The sequence below is a fragment of the Sander lucioperca genome, chromosome 9 (genome assembly GCF_008315115.2).
Source record: "Sander lucioperca isolate FBNREF2018 chromosome 9, SLUC_FBN_1.2, whole genome shotgun sequence".
Classification (NCBI taxonomy): domain Eukaryota; kingdom Metazoa; phylum Chordata; class Actinopteri; order Perciformes; family Percidae; genus Sander; species Sander lucioperca.
In genome coordinates, this window is record NC_050181.1 from 10902985 (window position 1) to 10930957 (window position 27973).

The 27973-nt window shown below is 41.9% G+C and overlaps 2 protein-coding genes across 6 annotated transcripts in view; both read right to left on the bottom strand.

Moving 5' to 3' along the window:
- The window catches only part of LOC116046043 (tensin-3), a 33570-nt gene extending 23166 nt beyond the window's left edge, over positions 1 to 10404 (bottom strand). The window contains exons 1-5 of one of the 3 annotated variants that reach the window (XM_036005158.1): positions 10021 to 10404; positions 1902 to 2071; positions 1620 to 1670; positions 1235 to 1357; positions 706 to 770 (exon numbers count right to left, since the gene is read on the bottom strand). In XM_036005158.1, coding sequence (XP_035861051.1) covers positions 706 to 770; positions 1235 to 1357; positions 1620 to 1670; positions 1902 to 2051 — 389 coding nt within the window. In that variant the 5' untranslated portion in view covers positions 2052 to 2071; positions 10021 to 10404. Of the gene's footprint in view, positions 1 to 705; positions 771 to 1234; positions 1358 to 1619; positions 1671 to 1901; positions 2072 to 10019 lie in introns of all 3 variants that reach the window. The other 2 variants (XM_031294166.2, XM_036005159.1) reach the window with 2 other exon arrangements.
- Positions 10405 to 11393: 989 nt separating this feature from the next.
- Positions 11394 to 27906, bottom strand: LOC116046044 (desmoplakin). 3 transcript variants are annotated; one of them, XM_036004829.1, is made up of 25 exons: positions 27482 to 27906; positions 26336 to 26420; positions 25999 to 26117; positions 25522 to 25666; positions 23446 to 23571; positions 23216 to 23269; positions 22940 to 23107; positions 22647 to 22751; positions 22458 to 22553; positions 22239 to 22364; positions 21865 to 22017; positions 21590 to 21744; positions 21103 to 21229; positions 20754 to 20940; positions 20598 to 20634; positions 20390 to 20552; positions 20003 to 20184; positions 19663 to 19801; positions 19042 to 19235; positions 18740 to 18902; positions 18268 to 18351; positions 18031 to 18138; positions 17662 to 17760; positions 15679 to 17493; positions 11394 to 15130 (listed from the first exon to the last, which is right to left on the bottom strand). In XM_036004829.1, the coding sequence occupies exons 1-25, from the start codon at positions 27721 to 27723 to the stop codon at positions 11906 to 11908; spliced, it is 8097 nt and encodes a 2698-aa protein (XP_035860722.1). In that variant the 5' UTR covers positions 27724 to 27906; the 3' UTR covers positions 11394 to 11905. The 3 variants fall into 3 exon arrangements, with proteins under 3 accessions (XP_035860722.1, XP_031150027.1, XP_031150028.1); XM_031294167.2 differs by having other exon boundaries at positions 20390 to 20634; XM_031294168.2 differs by having other exon boundaries at positions 16996 to 17493; positions 20390 to 20634; positions 27482 to 27903.
- Positions 27907 to 27973: the final 67 nt, after the last annotated feature.

Sequence of the window (27973 nt, forward strand, 5' to 3'; positions counted from 1 at the left end):
TCTCTATCGCGGACCCTCTCCCTCTGCCCCCTCCCATGAATCTATTCCATTGTAAATCTGCCTCATTGTTTTCCTATCTCTTTCCCTACTTCTTCTTGCCCTCTGTCTTTCAAATTCGCCTTACCGACCCGGTCTTCCCCAGCGGGACGCAAACACTAAGGGAAGCGGAGTCTAAATCGAAGGCTGATGTGCGCTCATGCCACAATGACTGCTGTGTGCAGAGAGGATCTACATAGTAGCATAACACTCTCCTAACATTTGCTGCATTTCTTTACTTTAGGGCTTAGACAATGACAATGGTTAGAAAATTTTAAATTGGGTTCCTTCATGAATAGATTTCATGAAACTGACACTGTGGCCAGAAGCTATTACAGTAACTAGCTTGTTTCCAAGTTGATTCATGCAATTCAATACAGGGTGATTCATGGCTTAAATTGTGTGGTTTCCCTTTGAGTTTATAAGAGGTGACTTTTCTTTGACTCCCTCTCTGATTCACCTTGAACCTAAATTACAGCAGGTAAATAAATCCGCCGTGGTTAGGCAATGACATTTCTTGTGGTCTACGTAAGTCTTCATGAACTGTTGTGGGTTCTTGTTGCCGCCAACAGTGAGTGGGTGCACTCATATTATAATAAATCCTGAATTCAGAGCAAACTATGGCATTTATAGTAACCCAACATGAAAATGTTACACATTACTGGTTACCTGGCAGATACGTCGGTGAAATGCACAAAGGATGAGATGACGACACCGATTCGACCCTTGCCACCCTGAAGAAACAAGAGAGGACAGGTGATGATTTACTACACACGCAGCAAAATTCTAAAGTTTTAAAAGGCACCAAATACTTATTTTTTCAAACATTTTCCTATTGTAAGTGATGGGATCGTACATAAACACAGTATTCTCTGCCAAAGTTAGAAGATTATTGGTTATTTCACACATATCTGTATCTCTGCATCTGTATCTTTGAAGCGGGCATGGCTTATTCAGAAAAAGGCAGTCACATATTTCCATCCACCAATTAGAATTGAGCTATTTGCGAATCAGAATATGATGTCATGAATACTCAATGTCATAGAGAAATACTTAAAATGCTTAAGACGTTTTCAGGGGTTTAAACAACAAAAAAGGACATGTGAAATGACAAAATAATTACAACGTTGGAGTAATTGCTTAATTATTAATGCAAAACTGAGACACAGCTGATACAACACAACCTGTAGATGCTCACCCTGCAGTGTATAACCACCACATGAAGGGGGTCAGCATTGAGCCAGCTCTCCATTGCCTTACAGATGGTGCAGATCTTATCCAGAGGCGGAGCATGCATGTCGGGCCAGCCAGTATCTAGAGTCTGAAAACACATTACTCATTGTAAACAGACACAGTAGAACTCTATAAAGTTATCCAGTACCAATCAATATTATACTGTTTACTGTAGCTGGTTAGACAAAGCTGATCAAAGAGGCTGAACAGAGATCTTTTGCCGTTGAAATGAATTGTATTTGTTATTTTCCAAACTGATGGATATTGATATATATACTCATCCTGCTACGACTTTTTATTATTAATTTGTGCTTATTTTATGTAGATGACACAATGTCACATAAACTTACCTTGGGGTTCATTTTAGTGAGATCATGTCTTTTCTCTGACAAGTTGATAATCTAAAGAGAACATACAAGACAGCCCATGACTTAAAATGTTGTCTCTAAGATTATAACATTATGCTTTAACACTGATTCTTACATCAGGTTGAGTGAACAATTAACTATGCACTCTGAGATCAATGTCCCATGAAAGGCCATCAGCCCTGACATCAATACTGTATGGATTTTGACACTTCAGCTTTGACATTTCAAGGTGAGACAGCGAGCAGCACACGGACAAGCACTGACCAGGTAATTATCTGCATGCTTGGACTTGAGCATTCGTGTGACATCCTTCAGGTTGTGAGAGTAGATCTCCTCTGTGCACCCACGGGGGAAGGACACAGCGATGATGCGTTCTGTGATGTACGTCAGGTCGAGTTCATATCCCTCCTCCATCCCGAATCCTGCGGCTTACTGTTAAAAACATCAAAGCAGAGACACAGGTGGCTCAGGCCCTTCAATAATCTCACACCATTCCCACTTAGAGCAGGTGACTTTGCTCAAGTCAATATTTGATGGCCTAAAAAGGCCAAAGTCCTCAGCTTTAGTCATTGTTTCCAAGTTTGCTACAGATATCTTTAGAGAATGGCCTCTATTTCAGATTGCATGACAGAGGGTGTCTTGTTTGTGCAAAAACGGTCAACAGTGTGAGTCACAAACACTGTAGAACTGTGAACAGTTGAAATGAAACAATAGATCAAGGCCTTTTAACTTTTAACTGCAAAAAGAGATACAGTGCAGTGGTATCAACAAACTGAACACCAGCAATTTAGTACCCAATGTCAGTCAGTTGGAGAAACAATGACAAAGACAAAAAAAACTTTCAAAGAATTCCGGTTACAACCAGTTGCTGTAAATCCCTGAGTGATGGCGTGTCCCTGTGACCTCATGGCCATGCACTTCCTGCAGCGGTGGTCTGGAGAGAGCCTGTCTCACCCCACCACATCCACAGGCCTTATTCTCTTATCTAGTCATCTATGTATGCTCTGCGTGTGTTGACTGCGGACATCACTAGATCCGACACTAATAGTCGCTTAATCAATAAATCAAACAAATGAATAGTTTTAATTGAGTGAGCGTGCCAAATATGTTTGTTGCTGTTTCCAGGTTATTCGTTATGAGGATTTGCTGCTTCTCTGTTTTTTATGATTGTCAAATTAATAAATTCCGGTATTTGGTCGAACAAAAGAAACAATTTAAAGTTAATATTTTAGGATGTAGGATATTAAGACATCCTAAAAGAGGTTTTAAACTATTAACTGACATTTTATGGAATACAAATATTTACTATTCTAAAAAGTATTTTCTTTTTTATCCTTGACAAAACCTGATATATTGTTGGACTGATTTGCAAATATTGCACAACAAATACATATAAACATGTATTATATTGTTGTATTATATATTATTCTATATTATATTTTATATTATAAAATATAATATAGAATAAAAAAATATATTATGTTATGTTATACTGTTTTATTACATTACTGCATGTACTATGTCATATTTTTATATCCATACAGACAAACAATATGATCAAGTATAATTACGTGATCGTATAATATATTATTCTGGTGTATGCTGTTATAGTGGATCATATTACATATACTATACTTTGCGGCTACTAATCACACAACTTTGTCACTTCACTTGGAGCATTATTGCAATATTAGTTGAAGTACACTGTAGGTACTGCTTGCCTTATAGTTTTGATTTGAATTGCTCTTGCATAGTTCGTATTTTTTATTTCTATTTGTATTTCTATTTTATTTCTTTTTTTTAAATCTACTTTAACGTTTATTTTTTTCATTTCATTTATTTATTTTATCAGTACTTATTATTGCATATTTTATAAATATATATATACCATTATTGTCAATAAAGCAAACCAAACCAAATCCTACCTTTCGAGTGAGCCAGAATTAGGCTGTATGTCAATGACTTCAAAAAAACTGATCTATACTCCTTTGTAGCGTTTGTAAGAGATAACTGATCAACAGAGCTTGATACATGGTTCAGATTTCACACAAACACAAGCACACACTCCCACAAACAGAAATGCATTCCTTAAGCTGCCAAAGATATCATCATCCTTCTTAAATGACTCCAATTGTTTGTTGTGATTAAACGACCCACAGTCAAAAATTGTGTCCGTCAATTAAATCTGCAATGACTGCAGGCTACAGCCCAACACTTTGAAGGGGGCCAGAGAGGGAGCCATAAACCAGCGACAGTGCATGGCTTAAACCAACCCTCAGAGCGGAATGAAAGAGGCCATGTGTATGAAGAGGTCATCACTCGGGGAAACAGGGATGGGTGTTTTGTGTGTGTGTGTGTGTGTGTGTGTGTGTTGGTAGAGGTGGTGGGAGCGGGGGGGGAAGAGGTCCTCAGGGATTGTTGGAACTAATGGCGGGGTTAGTCTATTTCCCCCGAGACTCTAAGGAAAAACTGTTGACTAATGGGAAATTAATGAACAGGTCGGCCAGTACTTAGGCTCTGTGTCTCTCCAGGGCAGGGGCATGGGAAGAAGGCTTAGTAATGTTTTGGAAGTGTCAAAGTACTGCACCAACTAAAGATGGGAAGGATATCTAACCAAACCTTACCTCCATGTGACCCAGGAGTGTGAAAAAATGTACTTAATTGATTTAGGTGTATATATTTTTTTTTAAAGTTTGACACTTGGAAATACTACATTATTAATGTGCTTTCTTGCCGAGAGTTAGATGAAAAAATTGTTACCACTCTCATGTCTGTGCAGTAACAATTAAGCTTAATGTTACTGCCAGCCGGATATCTTAGTTGAGCATAAAGACTGGAAACAGCTAGCCTGGCTCTGTCAATACTAGGTAACACCTCCCTACAATCAATTATACCTTACACGTTTAATACATACAAAAACAAAAGTACGGGGGGGTTATGTGCTGGACTTTCTTGGTCGTGTCTAGATGGTATGCCAAGATTTGTGAGAGTCTTACCAGATGGTTAAGGTTAAGCCCCTGACACACTAACCCGACAGCCGACCGTTGGCAGAAAAGGCAGTCGGACTGATCAGTCGGCTCCCCGAGGTCCAAAAAGTGCCTCAGAACACACCGAAGCGACGCCGACTTTACCATGTAATACGTCTCCATGAGGCGGCGCTAATCTGTATTGTCGCCCAAAAAATGAAAACCGGCAGCTGATTGGATGAACGCGTCACGTGGGTCTGGCTGCTCCCGGATTTTTCAACCGGGGCATAATGGCGGCTCGTTCAGAATACGATCTCATATTTTACGAAGATAGTTTACCAAAACGTGTTTCTGAAAAAATTTTAAGCGAGAAATAGGCCATGCAGCTGCCTTCATTTCAGATCGACAAAGATCAGTTTAAAAGATTTTCGTCAGATTTTGAGAGACTCTAGTCACACACGTGATTTCCAGGTTAGCATTCCACCAATTAGATTGGTTATGGAGTCCGACTGCCCGCCCTCCGACGCAACATGTCAGGTCGGCCAAAATGAAGGCCGACGGACAACGGCACGGAACACACCGAACAGACTCGAGTCACTGACCTCGCCAGACTGTCCGACGGCCGATTATCGGCCTGGTGTGTCACTGCCTTTAGGAGCATAGGGCGTTGGGCAGCGAGTGTCGCGTGAGTTTTCACAAATCTAAGGTTAGCATCTGGAAACGACTCTCCTTCTTAGCCGGGCACAGTAACTTCCTACTTAATTGCTTACGTCAAGAAATAGTCTGGCACGTGACCACTCCCTAAAACCACAACGTGTTTTTTTCCCACTTTCGTTTTTGCACGTGCTGTAGGCTGATTTTGTTACCTTTGGGCAGAGCTAGGCTAGCTGTTATCCCCTGGTTCCAGACTTTACGCTAAGCTAAGCTAAGCTAAGCTAAACTAACCAGCTGCTGGCTGTAGCTTTATACAGTATGTAAAGGACAGATATGAGTCTTCTAATCTAACTCTCTGCAAGAGAGTAAAAAAGCTTAAAAAGTCAAACTATTGTGGCCGGGTTGGATCAGTGGGTAGAGCTGGCGCACATATACATAGAGGTTTATGCCTCGACGCAGTGATCCAGGGTTCGAGTCCGACCTGTGACGATTTCCTGCATGTCTTTCCCCTCTCCCTCCCATTTCTCACCTAGCTGTCCTATCAATTAAAAGGTGGAAAAGCCCAAAAAAAAATCTTTAAAAAAAAAAAGTCAAACTATTAACTGACATTGGCTAACTATTTTCAAGGTAACTAAACAAAGAGAAATAAAGGTTTCAACTAACTCAAATAAAACCCATAAAGATGCACAAAACGAGCTAATATCACATTTTAAAATAAATCATAAAAATTCTAAACATTATCGTGTGGCTTATTAATTTGTCATGAAGCATTCATGTGCAACGCTGCAGTAATCAACGACCTTTTTTCTACTAGACCTCTCACTTCTCCCACTCATCATTCAAGCTAACATAAGTGACCTGCCCCAGCACGCACTAAAAGATAATTGGTCTTTAATTTGCACTGACTGCTTTTGTTCCTGGTTTGAGGTGCAGCATTAGCTCACAAAGGCAGAATACGCAGTGCCAAGGAACTACAATCCCGAGCCCACCCATGGCACTGGGAGAGCAAGGCTGGTAGAGGAGCGGGGTAAGCAGAGAGATTCGAGAAAATGGGTTGCCAGATCTACTGTGAACAAGCTGCGACAGGTTTACTGAGGTCAGGATGTTGGGGGATTAGGGTGTGTCTGGCTACCCCAGCTCCAACCCCTCAGGTAAGTGCTTGACTAGGCTGCGTGGGTGCTGTCAGCCACGTTCACACATGCATGACCATCACTTGGGACCAGCTCCAAATGCCTTTCTTTCAATCACCCAGAACGCTGAAAATAAGTTAATCAAACATTCCGTTTATTCATAAAAGAAATGCAGGGAAGAAAGAACCAGAAGGCATGAAGCCTGATTCTATTTTAGGAGTCACACCCTTCACCTGGCCTGTACTGTATGGGATCTGCCATTTCGTAGGAGCAGTTGAACCACGAGATGAAAGAAGACAGCATCATGTAATAGGACATAAACTGCAGAGACAACTGTCTTAAAATCTAGACATCAGTTAGACAGACCTTAAGGGTTAAATCATTACCTCATAGTTGTTTTCATTTTTGAGTGCACTGTGGTGGTAACAGTTGGCAAAAACGTTGCATGCCTGTCTGTCACAAATAATAAATACTCTACAGAGCCTCGGGTTGAGCCACAGCAACTGAATCAATTTACGCAAAAGTTTGTTTGTATGTGAGTAGGCTGGTTTCTACTTGTCTACAGCTCTGCGATTTTCCATTAGCGATTTCAGTATGGCCATCATCGCGCAGATTGCTTTTACATATTTGTACCAACCAGTGGAAGAGGAAATAGAGTATAGAGTCTTGGTTAAATAAGAGAAAAACAAGTTTAAGGTAAAGGATTAAAAAAAAAAGGTAAAGGATTTTAAAGACATCATGAGATGTGGATATCAACACTGCTGCAATGACAATGAAAAAAGGGAGTTAAGCTTTAATTAACATTTGGGCTAGGATTCAATGTTATAAATCAGAAATACATTTAATCCTTATATTAGAGAAGCTGCAACCACTCAACCTTAGTCTAGTTTTACCAAATAAGAGACTCAAATCTACCAAACAGACTAATCCATATTTAAATAGATTGCAAATGAGTATGAGAAGCAATGTGTTTATAATCAATTAAAAATAACTATAATGTCCACAAACATTACGTCTGCACACATATGAAAGCAATCGAGGCACCCCCCCCCTCCCTACACACTCCGAAATCAAACTGAATTGCTTCTGTTGGCTCCAGCTTCCATTTTATGACAACTCAAATATTTTTTATAGGTCCATTAAACTCAAATTATGTTTCTGAAATGAAAAAAATGGGTGTACTGATATTCCTCACGAATAGGAGAGAAAAAAAGAGAGCACCAAACCCCAACACAAACTTTCTCTGTTATACGCTGCAGTGCTGCTACAGCGACGGATAGAGGTGGAAATCAAAGTGGGGTGATAAAGCTCATCCAACCCAGCATGTAGGAGCTGGCTCGGATTTGCACCTGTGGAAAATACAGCTACACATACAGTACACTTCTGTCTCTTTGGGAGACTCTGGACAGATTAATGATCCCCTAAACTGTTTGTCTGCAAACCACAGCAGCACCTTAAGTGCCATAAATGCTTCAGGAAGTCTGGCTGCCTGTGGGGTGACTGCTGAATGGAAATGTAAAACAAAAACAACATTTTTACTAAATGTGGCTATGTTTCTTCACATTAACTTTCTTTATTTGTTTGCCCAGCACATGAAAAGAACAATTAATGCCTGTTTACCACTCATCAAATGACTGGAACAACCACAACAGATTTGTGACCTTGTCATCTGGCTGTAGCCCCCCCCCCCCCCCCTCCTTTTGGTATTTAGCATTCACATCTAATAGCCACCTAATAACCTTGATACCATCAGATTCACTGTTCAAAACTGGCTTGTATTCATACTTGGCAAGAGCTCACGCCTCATACTGCGGGATAACATGTCCACAGTGACATAACATGCCGCCTGAAGGGCCCGGAGAGGGACAAGGCCACAGTTTGTTTCGACCTTTTCCTGTCAGGCACTCTGTATGCTTATGCTGTGCCTTTGTCACCCATTCACTGCTGAAGAACTGAAATAAACAAAACCATGAGAACTATTGAAAAAAAAAAGCCACAGGAGGGGGGGGCTGGATAATTTTAGTAAGTTTATTTAGTAACTCTGGAACTCTAACATGTATTTGTCCCACATTTTCATGAGATATGTTGAAGGGAATAAAAAAATGACAGCCCTGGGCAAATCTGTGCACCCTTAAGGCTCCTAAAGTACTCCCTAATTACCGTTTTCTATCCCAAGGTCATAGTGGAATGCGTTCCAAAATGGATTACGTTCCCACTCTCGCACTCTCATTCCCTCCATCTCTCTCTTTCTTGCCGTTCTTTCTCCTATTTATTGCTTCCTTTCTCCTTCCTTCTCCAGGTATCCTTCTCTCCGTTTAATGGCTTACACATGTCAGCCAAGTGGCCGTGGCACTGCTGTGACAAAGTGAAATGCCCCAGTGCTCCGTCCATGCTGTTCCTCCCAGGGTTAGATCACAGCGTTCTTCTTACGGTACACAACCCCAACCCTCTGCCAACCCACCTGTCCAAACCACACTATCAGGATCCCCATTCATCTGTCACCCTACCAGAGCTTTGTAATTACTGCCTGACATTTTGGGTTTCTGTCACATATTTATTTCGCCTTGAGGGGCAAGATATTGTTAACACGACCCTGACCTCAAAATAGAACCACCAACAAAAACTATAATTGCCAGTTCAAAAATGTTTCTCCTGCCTCGATGGGTCTGTAATTAAAGCTAATCTTGAAAGAGTTTAGCCTGCAAAATGTTTGAAATAACCTGCATGGTTTATGTTGCTTGAAAGAAAGTTGCACAAGAGGGTGTAAATGCAGGTGTGTGTCTGATTTCCATGCAAGGGAGGGACTGATTTTCAGGTGAAGAAGGCTGTAGCTGTTATGATGTAAGGACGCTTGTACATGTCATCAACAATGGCTGCCTGAGAAGCATAGCCCTAGGGCCACACATACCACACAGCAGCTGTAGCTCAAAGAAAAAAGCCATACTCTCTCGTTCTGATTGTCTCCATCATTTATCCACGGACCACGGAGTCCAAACAGTCAACAAAAGGTTTCTTTTGGAACTTTACAGACTACTGGTTACAAGTCTTCCACAAGAATGGCCCCATGTGTTTCACATTAAAAGGCCAACAGTACACCAGAGCCCACAACACCAAGGAGCCCCAAATTATAGCCATTATATTTAAAAAAAAAAAAAAAACACAGTTCATTGAGAAAGACATTTAAAAGATAAAAAGACCCAAAGAGTTCAAGCCAAGCTTTAGGGAGTTCAATTCAAAAGCTCTAAATAATACTTTTTCACATTGAAAAGAAATAAAAACACAGTGCTTTGTCAGTTTGAATGAGTCTCTTCTCTGACTTGAGAGTGCTGCTGGAGGAGCTGGATCACAAACACACACACACACACACACACACACACACACACACACACCCTGGTTTTAGTAGGATTCTGAGCCAAAGTAAATACAGAGTGCAGTGCCCTGTTTTGCACTTTGAATAAATGGGCAAACTCAATGAAATGTGACTAAGCAAAGAGCTAAAGAGATGAGAGAAAAAAGGGAATACAGTGTGTGGAAGTCTAATGCTGCTTTTAAGTAGGCTACTGACCAGCCAGACTTTAAAAAACCCTCCGTGCTAAAGATTGACGTGGAAAAGTTCAGACATCGTGGCTTACCTTTTCAACCTGAAAGCGAGTAACGTTACTGTGGTTCTTTTTTTTTTCTCCGCTGTGTCCCTTTGTCAGTCCGAGCTGCGGGAAGAGAAAGAGTGGGGTGAAGTCCTGATCAAAGAGCCGAGCTCTGCCCGTCATATAGGCTTAGTGCAGGCTGGGAGGCTCATTTTCCTCTGCTGGAATGTGCTCTCAGCTGGACCCGGTGCTCCCCTTGGCCTTTTCTGTGGCTGCCGGTGATAAAATGGAAGCCTTTGCTCGGTTCTTGAACTACTACTGCTGCCTCTGCTGCCTTGCTGTTGCTGCTCAGCCCCCCAGCACACTTCCTCCTCCAGTCCGGGCTGCCGCTACAGCCGCCACAAGTCCTGGCATGGGATAGTCCTCCCACTGCGCCGCTAGGGCTGTCTCCCTTGTTCCCTCCCCCTTCCACCCTACCTCCCCTCTCTGCGGCCTCCTCCCTCTGCCTGTCTCCATTTGTTCTCACCCAGACTTCCTCCAACCCCCCTAAGACATTTAATCACATAGTAATAAACATATTAGCCTATTGTTATGTTTTTTTTTGCATTTCCTACTATAGGCTGCATCACCCAAATCAAACATTTAGGCCTAATAGGCTGTGTGTTAAGTCAAGTCAGTTTTGTTCATGTAACCCAAAATCACAAATTTGCCTCAAAGGGCTATAATGCCCTTTATGTATGTTTATGTTCAAAACTTTGTACATTATGTCAATTTCTTTTTAACTTTTTGGTTCATTGGTATAATAATAATATGGGCTACATAAATATGTTAGCAATAATAGAGTTGGGTTTACCCTGTTTTGGCCGAAATGCACTTGACCTATCCAAGTATAATGATTTCGTAAATGACTGCCTTTTATTGTTCAAATGATACTCATCAGGTTTATCTATTGTAATAAAATGTCCAAATTTCCAGATCGAGGTGTCTGGACACGCAGTTAAAATATTTTTACGCTACAAGAAAAACATGCTTCATCCTTTATATGTAATTCTTGGTTATCAGTACCTATATTTATCTATTTATATATAGGTAGGCTATACGAGACCATTATAATCAAATTTCAAACATTATACAAACAGCTCCTGCATTGCTAGTGGTTTAGTATGTTAATAATTCCAACATCACAGTCCTGCTAATATTACACTATAACCAAAGTGTACAATTTTGTTTTCTATCTCTGTGGTACAACTTTGCTTAGACGGCAAACAGGCTTGCATTCAAACCGTTTTAGCATGACAATTAGCGCCATCCATAGGTCACAATGGATACTGCTGAGCCTCTCCTTACACAGGGAACTGCTTCCGCTTTTTTATGCACAATATAGATATACAGCTAGTAAATGAATGAGTAAATGAACGAATCGAAATTGTTATGACAACTTTATTTTCGATCATGTGAGAATAACATTTTAGTGATCATTACATTTTAAGCTAAACCTCAGCATTTGCAATTAACAAAAACATTTTTTTTCCCCCAAAAACATAAATGAAAACATAAAAGTCAAGCTGCAAAAAACTAAGAGTAAAAAATAGCAATTTTGACTGCATGCTGAAGCTGAGGTGAACAAGCATATTTTGAAATAACAAATGTTACAGGTTACATTCTAAAACAAAGCCACATATTAAAATCAGCTATGAAAAATATTTTCCTTTAACATTTTTTTCAGCATTAATTATAACCTACATTAAGTATAATATTGAAACACCAAATCACCCAAAACTACAAACACTTAGAATCAGATTCAGTATTTAAACAAACCTCCCCAAATCTCATAGGTAGCAGAAAGACATTTAGAAAAGCAAACTGTTATGAAAGCACTCAAACACCATAGGCTGGGTATAACTACTCTAGTTTCACTCTTTCTATGCTGTGTATTAAGAGAGAGTGTTAGAGCTGAAGTTGGTACTGCTGGAGGAGAAGCTATAGCTGTAAGTAGAGGAGTAATCCACACTGCCTCTACGAGATCCACTCCTGGAACCGGCTAGGGAACCAGCCCTGGACCCAGAGCGTGACCCTGGGTTGGAAACATTGTAAGGGCTGCTGATTCCCTTGGTGGACATTGAGGTGGCCTGCAGCATCTTCATACCATTGCTTTCTTCCACCATGCAGCTGTCCATGGCTTCCTTGTAGGAGATCTTCAGTTTTGTCTTAGGACAGGTCAGGTTCTTCTGGTGATTACGTGAATCCTGAAGCTTCTGGGCCCCTTGACCATCTAGCCAACCTCTGCGGATAGCCTCTTCAATGGTGATGCGACGTTCAATGCCAGGCTCTATCAGGCCTCCTGTCAGGTACTGAAACTCCAAAAATCTCTGGCCAGCTTCATAGGGCAACCATGTCTCCTTCACTGCCTCTGCTGCAGACATCTTTCTTTTAGTCTTCACATCCTCAAAACCAACATAGGCTTTCTGGGCAGGTTTCAGCTTAGCACTCATGCTTTCATCGATGATACTCTGATGGACAGCATCCTGCAGTGACAGTCTCTCACCAGTGGCAGGGTTGATAATACCACCTGTGCTTGCCTGGGCCTCCAGTAGCCTCTGTGCTGTAATAGTGTCAACTATGCCTCTTCGGAGCGCTTCAGACACAGTGATTTTCTCCAAGGTCTCTGTGTCAAATATAGCGGCCACAGGGCTCTGGTCATCGAACATGTCAGGGGGAGAAACAGTGATTGAAATACTGTTGAAGCGTTTACGGACGGTCGGAGAAGATGGCGTGCCCTGGGTGGGACTGCTGCAGGTGACCATGTCATCAACGTTGATGGCTGCAATGGTCATCTCTGTGCTGCTGGTTCTGCTGGTTATTTGGTCAGCAATCTGGGTCAAGGTTAGCGTTCCGCCGTGATACTGATCCAAAGACTTCTGGTCAATGACACCGCGGTCCAGGCAGTCCTGGATGTCATACTGGGTTCCTGTTTTCCTATCCACTATCACCAAACGTGCAGAGCCATCAGACCCCTTGATAGTTATTTCCTCCCACTCGCACTCCTGCTCCGACAACTCCAGGAAAGTGTCATAGTCAATTAGTTCCCGGTGATAGGCCTCCCTCACTGACATCTCCAGCCCAGTGTCTGGGTCAACGATCACAACTCGCCTCTTGCGCAGGATATTGGTACGGCTCTCCTGTGACTTCTGGGGCTTCTTCTTATCTTTGAGTGGCAGGAGTATTAGGCCTGTTTTGCGATCTGTTATGCACCTGTCTTTAAGTTGAAGATATGTCAGGTTGTCCTTAGTATTAGGGTCAAAGAACCCTTTTGTATCATCTCCTTCATAAGTTAGGATCTCGTTCATCTCCTTATCAAAGTATCCCCTTTTATAGGCAACAGCAACATCAATACGGTGGCTCTCTTTGGGGTCAATAATCCCACCGCTGGCAATTTGGGCCTCAAGAAGACGGATTCCATGACCTTTCTCAATAAGGTCTTTCTCAATAGCCTGGAAGAGGGAGATTGTCATTCCTGTAGATGGGTCTTTGTATCCAGTTACTGCCTTCTCTGCAGACAGCAGCTTATTCTTGAACTCTTTTCCTACCAGGCCTCTCTTTGAGGCCTCCTCTACTGTCAAAAACACATTGTTGACTGGATCAACAATAAAGCCAGAAGCAGCTTGGGCCTCAAGAAGCTCCAGGGTGGTTCCTCTCATGAGCAGGCCTTCCTTCATTGCCTGATAGAAAGGCATTATTCGGTCATTGGCCTCATCATAGATCCCTGCAATGCAGGTAGAGCCATAGAGATAAGACTTTAGCTTGTCTTCAATGTCTCTGCTGGTGAGCTTGCCCTCTCTGAGCTTCACCAAATCAGTTTCATCCAGCAGTTCAGAGTCGACAAGGTCTGTAACAGAGACTTCACCACGGAGACCCTTTACTGTCATGGGCTTTTCTGGACCCTGGAGCAGAAGCAAGCCAGAAACAGGTTCCACTATACACTTTTTCCTTAAGTCATTATAGCTTATCTTCTGTCCTGTCGCTGGCTCCAGGTAGCAGGTGGGATTTTTGGCCAAAGCCCTGTAGAGCTCCTCATCAATAAGATTGCGATCCAAAGCCAGATCTATTGGAAGGAACACACTCAGAACAGGGTCTAATATGCCTCCAACAGACTCCTGAGCCTGGAGCAAGCGGATGGCTGTGACTTTGTCTACGCGGCCCTGTTTGCAAGCCTGACCTACAGATAACACTTTGCCAGTGTATGGATCTTTGAAGCCTGTGCTAGCTGCTTCAGCTGTTGCCAAGGTGTCTCTGTCTTCTGTGTCTACAATCCCTCTTGAGCAGGCAGTATCCACAGGCATCTTTTCATTAAATGCAGGGTCCACTATGTAGCCTGTTGCAGCTTGAGCTTCCAGGAGCATTAGGGCACTCTCCGGGCTGAGGAGTTTCTTGTTTTTTGCTTTAGTGAATGGCATTTTCCCTTGAGAAGCGGATGTCATGCCAGCAATTATGCCGGTACCCTTTAGACTGAGCTGGATGTCCAGAGCTACCTCATCCACGCTCTTTTTTCCCTTTAGGAGCTGGTCTAGCGTGGCTTTACTGATTATATCACAGTCACAAAGCTGGTGGGCTGTGACTTTGCGGCGCACCCCATCAAATATCAGCTTGGATGGATCGATTGTTGGGACCTTCTCATCTGTCTGGGTCTGCTTGGCCTGAGCGCTGGGTCTCTGCTGCAGCCTGTGTATCTCTCTCTCCAGGGCATCTCTCTTGAGAGCCAGTTCTGATGCCTCCTTTTCAGAGATCAACAGACGGCTCTTGAACCTCTCCTCTACACTCTTTAGCTCTCGCATGAGCCTCTCAATTTCATTCTTCAGGGAGAGCCTGTCTCGTTCAGCCTTGTCTCTGTCGGATTCAAACTGCCTAATCTGGCTGTCTCTCAGCTCGTACTGGCTCTTCATGTAGTTGAAATCCTTGAGGACAGCATTCTTTTCATCCTGCAGCCGCTGTTTGTTGCGGAGCTCAGTCTCTAGTGTGAGCTTGATGCGGGTGAGCTCCTCTTCTATGCGCTGCTGACGAGTCTTGTCCTGCTCCAGCAGTTTAAGCTTAGATAGCAAACTGTCCCTCTGCAGCAGCAGTTCACTGTATTGGCTTTGGGACTCATGCACCATCATGGATGTCTGGGGAGAAATAAGAAAACACATCATTATGTCTGTAAAGGAATGCCAATAAGTGATGCACAGAGAAAAAAGCAGACTATGCAGAGCCACAACTCTAATGAACTAATTACACAGCATGTTGTAAGAGCCTATCAACATATACAGTTCATCATTTGTAAAATCACAGGCAAATTGAATGTTAAGAAATGTCAATCGGTTGTCAGTACTGGTTGAACCAATTGATAATGTATATACTGTATGTAAAAAGATATGTACATATATGTAATACATTAATTAGTATGCAGTGAATAATTGAGATAGTTTTTATCGTGTGAGTTAAGTTCAGTCACATAATATGCAAAGTCAAAAGGGTGAACAACATGCATGTCAAAGCAAGACCATTTGTAAGCAAGTGAATTTCAAGCAAAACTCCTAAAATAAGTCAGGTGTCACTTATATAACGGGGCCAGTTTGAAATAATGCTAAGTCTTAATGCAGCCATCCATGCAAAAACAGACAACAATTAGTTCAATTAAGTGTAGAGGATCCTTCAATGCAATCAAAAATACCTCGATTGATTGCTTTTGGAATTTGTCTGTTTCCAATTTAAGCTTTTCTCTCTCCTTGGTCAGGTCATTGATGAGAGCCTGGAGCTCGGCTGTCTTCTTGGTGCTACTCTGAAGCTGGACATGCAAGGCTGAGATCTGAGTGGCACTCTCTCCATCAATAGTGGCTTTGCTAAGCTTCAGCTCATCTCTCTCCTGTCTAACTGTCCTCAGCTCCTCCTCCAACCTCAGTCTCTCCTTGGTCAGGTTCTGCGTCAGAGTCTTCAGCTTTTCGATCTCGGTAGTGTATTCGTTAAGCTGGCGGCTCTTCTCCTCAATGGTCTTATACAGGCTCTCATTGCGTTGGTTGAGCTCATGAGTCCGAGCCTGTTCCTGCTGAAGTTTCTGTTTAAGTGTCCTCAGCTCAGCCGTGACAGCTGCCAGTTCTTGCTTGGTGACTTTATGCTCCTTTAGACTCTTGTCCAGAGCCTCCTGGAGGGCACTGATGTCCTGCTCATACTTCCTTCCATAGTTGGAAGTCTCTAGCTGGATAGACTTCAGTGTGCTAATTGTGGTGGTGTGCTCTCTGCAAGTATGGGTCATCCTCTCCAACTCTGCCTCCATTCTCTTTCTACGTGTGAACTCCTCCTGGGTTGTCTTCTTTTGCTTCTCCAACTCTGCTTCCATTCCATCCAGAGAGCACTGAAGTTCTCGGATACGGCTCTGCAGCCTGACAGTACTCTGCTCAGCCTGGGATTTCTCACTGGTCTGCTTCTCCAGCTCTACTCGGGTGATGCTGATCTCCTGCTCGTACACTTTAAGCTTGTTAATGGACTCCAGATAGGAGGTGTTCTTTGCCTTCAGGTCTGCCTCAGTCTGTTTCAGGTGATTGATTTCCAATTCCAGAGCTCTCCTCTTCTTCCCCTCTTCCTCCAGGTTAAATGTTAGCATGCTGATCTGCCTGGACTTCTCCTGATTGTTTTTGATGGCCTCCTTCAGTTTGAGCTCATCCTGTCCTCCCTGCTGCATGAGTGTTCTCAGCTGAATCTCCAACTCGCTGCGCATCCTCGTTTCTTGTACCACTGAGGCCCTCTGCTGGCTGGCCTCCTGCTCTGCTCTGCTTTTCTGCTCTTCTGTGTGAGCAATGGACTGCCTCAGTCTCCTCAGCTCCTCCTCTAGATCTCTCTTCTCGACAGTGAGTCTGTCAACTTGCAGTCTCAGTTCTGCTGCGTCTTCTTCTTTCTGCTGTGAGGCTTTTAGGATCGTGGTCTTGGTAACGTGGATCTGTGTCTCGTATGTCTGCTTAAGTTGATTAACCTCCTGGGTGCACTGTGTTCTTACCTTTGAGATTTCTGACTCAGCGTTTCGTCGACGAGTCGCTTCCTCGTCTAGCAGTATCTTCATCCTCTCCAGTTCATGGTCCTTGTCCTTCACAGACTTTTCCAAGTCAATTTTGGTCCAGTTGAATTCGTCCTGTTCTTTCTGTCTGCGGCGAAGAGCTGCCTCATACTCTTCCTGCTGGCTGGTGTAGCGTTCCTCTGCCAACATTCTTTTCCTCTTTTCTTCATCCAGCTGGTATTTAATGCGGGTCAGCTGGTCGTTGAGCTCTTGAAGCTGGTTGTGTGTGCTGTCCAGGCTCTCCTTGGTAACGCTAACTTGTATTGCTGTGTTTCTCTTCACTTCCTCCATAGAAATGAGCTGTTCTTGTGATTGAGTGAGGTCCAGCTTGTAGCGGGCCAAAGCATCCTCGAGAGACTTGTTTTTCTGGTTACGGTCCTGGATGTCGTCCTTCAGACGCTTTAGTTCCTCCTCCAACATCTCAATCTTGGTGTTCCTGATCTGAGAGCATTGACAAAAGCAGAAAAAGCTACGTCAACTACTTTCATATTGTTAAACGCCTATTTGTTCATTTATGTTATTTTTTTTATCATACTATTTTTTTTACTAACACAGTATTATCGACTTTTAATGATGTCTTAAACGGCATCATACAAATCCGACACCTACCTTTAGCTCTTCCATGTTCTTCAGTAGCTCCCCAAGGAACTTGTAGTAGTCACTAGAGCGGGTGAGTAGCTCTATGTAGTTGGACTGGAGGTCAGCCGCCTGATGGAAGTTAAAAAAAGGTGGATGAATACTGATGTCAAATGTTCATGGGTTAATTTCAAACCGGTGAGCTCTTTACATGACGGATGCAATTAGGCGATTAACATTTAAATTGGTTGTATTACATGAGCTCATAATACAAAAGAAAATAACAATTGTATAAATTATACGTATGTATATACAACATATAATGATAACTTGAATGTGTAATAACTAATAGCTAAATGAAAATTGGTTTACTATGACTTAATGGAGAGACAGTACTCATACCTCTTGTCTGACCACCGAAGCGGGGGACTGCAGCATTGTTCTCTTGATAGGAATATTAAGCAGAGTTTCCAGGCCTGAACCGTAGGAAGCCAGCTGCAGCTCATAGTCCTAAAAAACCCACAACACAACATGGACTTCATTATTTGTACAATGTGTGCCTTCGGTTCATCAGCTTGTAAACATCTATAAAAATGTTTTAAAATAAAAGAAAACGGTGCACATTAATTGACAACCTACCTTTATGGAGGAAGCACAGGTGTCTGCGTTTTTCTGCACAACCTCTACTTTCTCCTTCTTTCCTTTAATTTCAGTGTGAAGTGCCTGTGCAGTCAGAAGGGGGCATTAAAATCACTGATTTAATCTAGCATGACACTGTCCAGTTGGTGCTTCTTCTCAGACATCCATTACTTTATTAGACAATAATGTTAATGATATTATAATAAGCAGTTACTCAAATTAATTTTCTTGGTCTCAAGGGAAAGTAAGCAGAATTCCATAAATCATCTGAGAAAAACTGACACGTTTTGCAACACTTTACACTGCTGCTGTGCTGTGCGTGATGTATAAAATCCACACACCTACACCAAAGCTCACGGCTGTCAGAAGCTCAATAAATTGTAAATGGTGGATATTTCCAATTAAAAAAAGTTTAAAAAAATGATTGATTACATGATTGCAATATGTTTATGTAAAACAAGGAAAGACGTGCCTTCTGTTGGTTGAGGTGGTCCATTAGAGTCTGGATGTCACTGAGCTTAACCGTCTGAAGGGTGTCCTGGCGCTTCCTGGCATTGTCTATCCACTGTTCCAGCTGACTGCTGCTCTGCTGATAATGATTCAGCTGTTTTTCCTGCTTCTCCAAGTCCCACACTCTGAGGAGGAAAGAGTGGGAGGAAGAGGAAGGGATGAAAGGACATTTTTGGGTGTTTTTACCAGCACTGACGAATGGAGGATGTGAAGACATATTCACAGGTACTGAAGCAATGTGTGTACATGTACAGACTGTCCTACCTGCTGTCAATCTGGGTTTGGATGCGGCGCCAGCGGTCCGACATCTGACCCACCAGGTCTGAGTACTTGGACAAGTCCACGTCACACTTGTGGAAGGGTGCGGAGATTTGACCATTCCAGTGCACTGCTTTAGCCAGGTCAGACTCCATAGCTGTCAGCAGGTCTCTTTTTTGCTCCAGATCACTCTTCATTTGCTTGATTGGAAAAATCACAAAATAGATTAAAACACAAACATTTCAACTGTAACGATACATTCTATTTAAGTCTTATTTAAGGTGGGCGCTTTGACAACATGTATGATTATGCCATCATATATTGGATTATTACTACTTTTATTTTTACCTGGATTGTAGTGGTGTGTACACGTATGCCATATAGTGGCATAACATAGAAACATGGAAATAGTAAAGTACAAGTACCTCAACTCAAGTACAGTACTTGTATAAATATACTGTGTTACATTCCCACCACTGGGTTTTGTCATGTGACCCATGTGTGGAACCTCAGCCATGTTTTTTGTCCCAGAGAGGACAAAAAGGATTCAGTGAGTGTTTGTATACGTCTTGAGACTGGCAAAGCAAGAGACTGCAGTTCAAAGTAAATATAAAAAGTGTGTCAGACCTTTAGTGTGCTCCGATATTTTTCCACCTCTCGAAGGTCCAGAGAGGTGGTCTCCTTCTCTGTCAGCCGGGCCTCATTGACTTTAATGATATCTTCAGCCTGGAGAAGGTTCTGGAGCAAGGCCATAAGAGCCGACAGCCTGTTAAAGACACAAAGTCATTACATTAAATTAACTTAACTTATGAATTTCACTACATTTAATGAAAAATATATTTTTAGTCTATAATCAGTAAAGATGTATGTTGCCACAAGTTCCGGTGCCAGTATTTATTTTATTTGTGCAGTATTTTCTCAATCATTGTGGGATAAATAAAAAGGAGATGTGATTAAAATAATGTACCTTTGAAGATAGGCTGTGTAGAGACCCTGCAGGCCTCTCAGTTTTTGGTTGATGATTTCTAGTTCAGAGCGGAGGAACTTGGCATGCTCGGAGTCTGCAGGTATCCCCTCCAGCTGCTTTATAATCTTTTCTCTTATACGCAGGTACTCATCATGAATGGAGTCCAAGTCTTGGTGCACAGTCTGAATATCAATATGTCATAATAAGTTACATTTAGCATAATCAGTTGTTTCTCACAGAGCTTGAAACAAGAAATGCATGTTTTGTTTTGTTTGACAAAGTGCTCGTTATATTTCATCTATATTTTGCCCATTTTGAAGTGTTTTTCTGTCGCAAAGAAGAACCTCATTTTTCATCAGATAGAACAATAAACAAAAAGTTACACACCTGGAGCTTCTGGATGTGCACTGAGCACTCGTGCACACTGTTGTCCCCCAGGGGAACGTGTAGATGACTGGTGAGACCGGACTCAGCCAGCTCCAGCCTGCGTCGAAGTTCTTGCAGACTGTTGAGCAGGGTAAGGCTGATGGTAGAACTGGCTGGGGGAGGCTGGACAGGGACTGGGACGACAGGGGGCTTGGGGATCTTTTGAGACGGAGGCTTGACATTGTCAGGCTTCACCCCTTCTTCCTCTGTATTGGTTGGTGGAAAATGTTAAGAATATCGGTTAAAGTGGGAAAATAACAGCAGTATTTTTGCAAATTTAGTGGACTGACAATTTAGGGATAATGTAAAGACATTTGACACTCACTGTAAGCAGGCAGCTGTATAATCAGTGTATCATAGTAGGTTTGGGCTTTATCAAAGTGGCCCTGCATGGTTTTCTTCTCCTCTTCCCCAAACAGCTCAGAACCTTGGCTGGTACGCATGAACTCTTGGTAGTGAGTCTCCAGTCTTTTGATGATATTGCGGTACTCGTCGGGACGCATTTTAGACAGCTGCAAGACAATGGAGAGGGGTCAGGTCACGCAAAAGGAACAGGAAGTGAGCCAATTCCTGCAGACAGTGTTTCAGATAAGACAGAAACTGAATCTAATTCAGCTTTGCTTGGTATGTTATTGTAACAGGAAAATAATAAGAATAAGTTATTGTAATCTTACCACGCTGACAGTGAGGGAGTTGATGTAATTCACGTCTTTGAGGCAATATTGCCATGAGATGAGACTCTTGATGTTGATGTAGAGCTGATTCCAGATGCTCATGATGGCTTCATAATACTGCTCATTCCTAGTAACCAGCAAAAGCCATTACTATGCAGACATTACATGATAAACATAATGTAATTTTTATCAAACGCAAGTATTCATGTTTTCTCTTAACTGAATGATTACTTGCACCTTTGTGGGTTAATGGTTATTTCTTGCCTCTCAGGCTTGTAAAAACCTTTTAGAATCTATTGGACAATGTCAGCAAAATATACCATCCCAAAAGAAAGCCCGTTTTCTTATCTAGCTCTGGGAAATTGTATGTATCCAATATATTAAATTAAAAATCCCCGTGAGCTGAACATTTTTAATTGCTCTGACCAATATCTGAACAGGATTTTCCCAGACCTACATTGGTCTACATTGACTGAATGGTTCTTACTTGTCGGCGAGGCCGATGCTGAGCGGGTTTGGTGGGGGGATCAGCAGACACACAGAGGGAATCAACATGTCCAGACCTCCAGGTCCCGTCACAAGCCACTTGCTGCGCTGCGAGTTATCTTTCAGGATGCCCTCATTCCCTTTTAAAATCCCTATCTGGAGCACAAAACAGAACACATTAACAGAAGAAAATAATATTTGTAATATTCCACTTTTTACTCTGTGTCTGTGTGCATGTGTGTTTGTGTGTGTATTGAGAGAGAGCATATATCCCACCTGGTCTTGTTTAAAGTCACATAAGGCCTGTACAATGACACGGCTGTTGCGCTTATCCTCAGGGTTGCGAGGTTTCAGTCTGACAATGGTCTTAGATTTGGTGACCAGACTTTGGACCTGCCTCTTATTCTCCATGACTCGCTCCTTATCTTTCTGTGAACATGCAAAAATCCGATCTTGTGTTTTTAAATGAGTCACTGTAAACTGCAACTATCATTCAAAGTTCAAAACTCTACAGAATGAACGCAGACATGCAGAGGCATTCTATTTAGTCTCTAAAAAATAATGTCACATGTCACACAACAGAACCAATAGTTTAAGCATGTCTTGTGCTTCACACCAGCAGGAAGAAGTGCAGAAGAGTACAATGATACCTCCAGGTTTTTCAGGAGTTCCGTGAGGTTATCCAGTGGGGTGTTCTTGTCGCACGTGTACTTGTTTCGGATAGCCTCACACTCCTTCTGCAGCTTCGCATAGGTCTCATTGGCATCCTTGAAAAACTGAAGAGGGCAGCAAAAAGCTTTGATTAGTGTTCACACGCTGACATACAGTGCACTACTTGTATAAGAGCTAGAGCTGAACTGAGCGCTTACTTGGCTGTAGGCAGCATTCTCCTTCAAATGAACATGGATACACTTGGTGATCTGCAGCAGCCAGCTCCACTGGGTCTGTAAGGTGTCCATGTAGGCCTGTGGGCACACACAAAGTCATCAGTACAAAACCAATGAACACTTTGCTCTTTAGGATAGGAAAACATCCAGAAAATAAAAAAAACACCTTACTTCAATCTTATCTGAGGCAGGGTGGTTGTTGTTCACAAGTCCATCTGCTTTCCCTTTTAGCTTGTTTAGCTCCTTCTCTTTCTCCTCCAGGTCCCTCATCAGCCCCTGTCAGGAGAACAGAAAGTAAGGGACCCAAAAGGCTAGACTTTGGACTCTGAAAGCCAACATACTTAATTGAGATTTAATGGTATAGGTAATAAAAACACATCAATTATTAGGGTATAATCACATCCATAAACTAAAACGGAAACATCCAACCAGGAGAAAAGAAGAGTTCAGACAGAGATCCTTACGGAGTAACTCTCTTGCTTCCTAGGGATATACTGGTCGATGTTCTTGTCTCCCCAGTCAAACATAAGCTCTTCCTCCTCTCTCTCATTCACCCACATAATGGCTCGGGAGATCTCCCCGATGATGCCCTGAAGCTCTCGCAGCTGAACCACACGGCTGTGGGACATTTTCTGAGACAGACACAATGTAAATTTATGAATTTGATAAAAAGTAACAATGGTGCTGCTGATTTTGACAATCTAAAAAAATACAATTTTTGTTAAAGAGTTTGGTTCTACCTGTAAGCTTTCCCATTCTTGTTCCAGGATGGAAAGGTTGTACTTGTCGCCCCTCTACAAAAACAAGATTTTGTTTTTTGCTCAGTTTCAAATAGGATTACAAAACCTTTGTACACATGACACATAGATGACCATCCTCCTCAACAAACAAGATATCTAAAGATTCCAGTCCAAAGTAAATAAGCAACTGAGAGAGAGCTTCAAAACAGGAAAACAGGGTGACCACTTACCAGTTCATCTCTGGCACGGTCTACTTCTTGGCTCCTCTGGATGGAGCTGTGGTTTTTGTTTTGGGTTATGATTTGCTTTTCTATGGTTTCGGAGTCATCTCCCCATGGAGCTGTCTCAATCATGCGCTACAAGATGCAGAATCACAGTATTTATTACCTTTTAAAATGCAATAACGTCCACATAGAATAACAACGTCGAAATTAACCTCATTTGACACAAAATTACATATTTTTTAGAACGTTACTGTATAATGGTTCATGAAATAATATATTTATACTGTATATATACACATTTTAAAGAATAAGGCATTATTACTTTTTATTGTCAACAAACTCCATGAAAAACAAACAATACATAATCCATCTCTCAATGATTTCTGCCCTTCCTACCTGTGGAACTCTGCCCTAAGCCTATTTATTCCTACCAAAGACACAAATCTTTTAAAATAATTCACAAATAAAAAAAATATTTTTTCTTAAATCTCTGTAATTTCCCTAAACACCTGGGCACTGCAGTGTTTAGCAAATGCTACTCAAACAGGAGTTAATTGTGCATTTCTTGGGGACTATTTTCAGCTGCGTAGTGTTCTAGTCTGCAGGACAGTGTACTGTATGTGGAATTGACTCAAAGTAACAACATGTGCAACATGTCACACAATGCAACGGTGTGGCTCATCAATGTGTTTTTAATAGCTTTAGGAAAACAATGAAGCTCTGGAGCACAGAAGACTAAGCTTTATCGGCTTTAGTTACACAGGCAATCCTTATTCATATCATCAACTCATTGTTTTAGTCTTGTTATGGTTTGTTTTTTTCAATAATAGAAAACCCACTGAGCCCTCCTTATTATTTAAGGCAATATTATTCTAAATCTCAACACATGCACTAGTCTGCCTGCGATCAATTCCCTGACTTCATTCACTCTTTGTCCTCTAGGTGGCAGCATATAATCATTAAGTCCATTGTTAAGCAGGAAACAATCCCAACTATTCCCCTCGCTTGCAGCACTCACTCAGCTTTGATAAGAGCTCTGCAGGCAAACCGACCTCAGCCAGTCCCTGCTCTTAACTCACATTTTTTTCTCTCTCTCTCTTTTGTTCTCTCACCACTCCCTTTTCCTTCTTGACTGAAGCTACACGTGACTTGGCTGTTAAGAGACAGCAGTACAGCTAATGTCCAGAGTAGAATGGTCAACAAAGTTATATGTTGGACTGTAGGTACAATGGCTAAAAGCGTAACCGGCAGTAAATAGAGACACTAAGTAAAAATGGCAGCAGTAGTGCATCAGGTGATATGTTCCCAGTTTTGGAGTTTCAAAAAAGCAAATACCTAAAGTGCAAAGGCTGTCACAGAAAAATATATAAAGAAATGTTTCTATATCAGATGACAGGGAGGAAATTAATTACTAAATATAAAGGGTGAGGCTTGACGCGTTGACAGAATGACAGGGTGTGTTTTTGGTTGGGTGTGAGGGTGGGGGAGGTAGAGAGTAGAATGGCGTTTTCCCATGAGCATGTTAGAGTTCTGCTGAACTACTCTGTCCTATAACAACTGACTCAGCGTAGAGTGTCAGAGATCACACTCCTTTACTTCTTTTTTCCCCCCCCAGCGTCTTTATCTCCCTCCCTCTTTCCCAACTCTGTCTCTCTTTCTGCATTTCTCTCTCGCTGTCTCTTTCTCAAATGGCAGAGCTCTTTCCTCTTCTTTGTTTCAATCCTTCTTCACCCCCCCAGGCCTCTTTCACTCATGGATCAGGTTTTGGCAGTGTGTCCAGATGGTTTCAGTTACAGGAGGTCAGAATAAATGATAGTGCACACTTCCCCCTCCCCCCTACTCCTCCTCCCTTCACATAAACAATGCTGCACAGTACACTAATTCACCCAGGTATACAGACATGCACACACACGCAGGTGCTGCTATTCATTCTGCTCAAACAGGTTATAAAAACTTTTGGTCGCAGAGTTTTGCCAAGATGTTTGTGGATGATGCTGTCACAGAAAGCATCAGACACATTACCCATATATGTTTTGTTTTTTTAAAATGTTCTTAAAAGTCTCTGACGTATGAAGAGCTCACCTTCTGTTGGGCAATCCAGGCCATGGCATCATTAAAGATCCTCCCCCCCTCAAGGGAACCCACACTGCCTCTGTTCCGTCGTATGGCCATACCACTGACTAATTGCTGTTGCAAAGCACCATGCATGTGCTGGAACTGTTCTAAGCTGTAGAGTTGTACAAAAAAGGAAAATACTTTGTGAATCTTCTAAGGCACAACGATGGATTAAGAGCTTAAAGAGCTCATCTTGGCAAATACAGCTGAATGACAAGAATGTTCAGAGAGCATATAACTCCTCAGAATGACTTTGTCTTTAAAATGTTTGGTTTAACTACAAAATGAAATTCAGATGCTACTCTATGACCTCAAATATTGGCAAATTTTACCCATTAACCTGTAGGCAGAATGTATATACACAGTCATGAATGAACATGTGCAAATGCAAACATGCAAATACAGCAAACAAACTCACACTGCACTTTTCTTTTCTTTTCTTACCTTCTGAAGATGTCGTTAGGTATACGCATTTGCTGCAGCTCTCTGCCATAGACCTTCATCTGCTCCATGGTTTCTGCAGCCATGATCAACAGGTTGTCTACCTCCACGGCTGGACCCCCCTATAAAATCACACAGTATAGATACTGAACTCTAGCCACCTGAAAAATTATACTGATGATATTATCCGATTTTTAAAAATCTGATATGGCATCATCATGTTAATGTGTGAACAGAAAACATTATAAAAATGAAGTCAATGTCATTCCAATTACCACTAGAAGTGAAAACAAACACTTGAGATCAATTATGTTCAGTGTAATCTGTGTGCTACACTTACACCCTGGAATATCATATTCGCTCTGTGCAGGAACTCCTGGCACTGGTTTGTCAGGAACAAAGCTTTTTGCTGAATTACCTGGACACTACACATAAAGACAAAAACAAAACAATACATTCTCAGAGCTCGTAATACGTGTTTGAATCAATCAATTCTATGTACAGCTAGCTTTGTTTTATTTGTTTGTTTTTTTAAGTTTTGATTATACTGTTTCAAAGACAGATACTGTTGATATAGTTAATAAGTTACTAGATTGGTAATTGCTTGTAAATGATCATTGGATTTCATGGAAACTAAAATGAATACTATCTGATCCAACATTCTTAATGAACAACGTGGCATAACAACAACAATAAAGTGTTAAAATCAAAGAAAGGACAAAGTAGTTTCTAATGAGGCATAATCCTTTTACAATTATAAACTAGTATTTTAATCCAACACAAACTCGTTTACTGTTTTTACTCTGTGGCTGTGAGACATGGAAACAGTTCACCAAAGGGTTACCAATACACCAACCAACTCTTGACTTTCTCTCTTTAAAGAGTTTGCAACTCCCCCATGCACATCCTGTATTTTACTTTAACCTCTGTTCATCATGAGTTAAGCAATTGGGAGATTTTTTTCCACACAGAAACGGAAATAGTTTGAAAAGCTCTGTCACAGACATCACTGTTATAACATTAGACACTGACATCATGATGGATGATAGCAGTGGGAGGACATTCAAGTGGAGTGTTCATGTAATTCCTGTAATTCAGAATATTATGAAACAGATCAGGAGTGACCTAGGAGTATTTAGAAACACGTTACTAAATCAAATTAGAAAATCAGGACACTTCTTGTGTTCTTGAACTCTACAATTAACTCGACAGAACATGGTTGTGCTCTTCAATGGAGTTATGGCCTTATTGGAACTGTTTGGTGACATGTTTCTCTTTTTGGTAGTAGCCCACTGATAACGACATAATTCCCTAAAACATTTCCAACTGGATTTTATGGCTTTGCTTGGACACAGCTGACATAATATTTCTCAAGAATGTGCAGTTTATGTTTCGCATTTTATTAAAGAACATGAACGTTTAATGGCAAATTCAAACACACACTCGTTCCGTAAAACTAATTTCAAAGCAACAGGTGATTACTTACTTCATTCCACCACCTCCGCCCGCACCCATGCCGAGAACTTGTGCTTTCGTTGCCCCCACGCCGTGCATGGAGGTCCTGGAGAAGGTGTAGGTGGTGCCCTGTCCTTGGTAATCTCCCTGGAAGCCGTTTCCACCGACGAACACGTCGTTTCGACCTGAAGTCGTCATGTTCGCCAAATCTTGTCGCGAATTACTTCTCTGGCCCGCGGTAGCCAGTCTTTGGTTTGAGCCGTACAAACTCATATTTGCCGAGTTGTTGTTTTTTTATGTTTGAAGAAAGTATTCAAGTTTGCGTCGTTTTTTTTCTGCTGTCCAGACATAGGACCGACCGCGCACCTCTTGCCTTCCCCGTCTCTTGTTGCGTAGATAATGGTCTGCTGTGAATAGACGGAAGCTGACCGCTTTTGGACAGAAACCACACCTTGCTGTGTTTACGAAACACTCCTGCACCCTCTTGCCGGTGTGGGAAGATATAGTGCTTGGGCTCAATGGG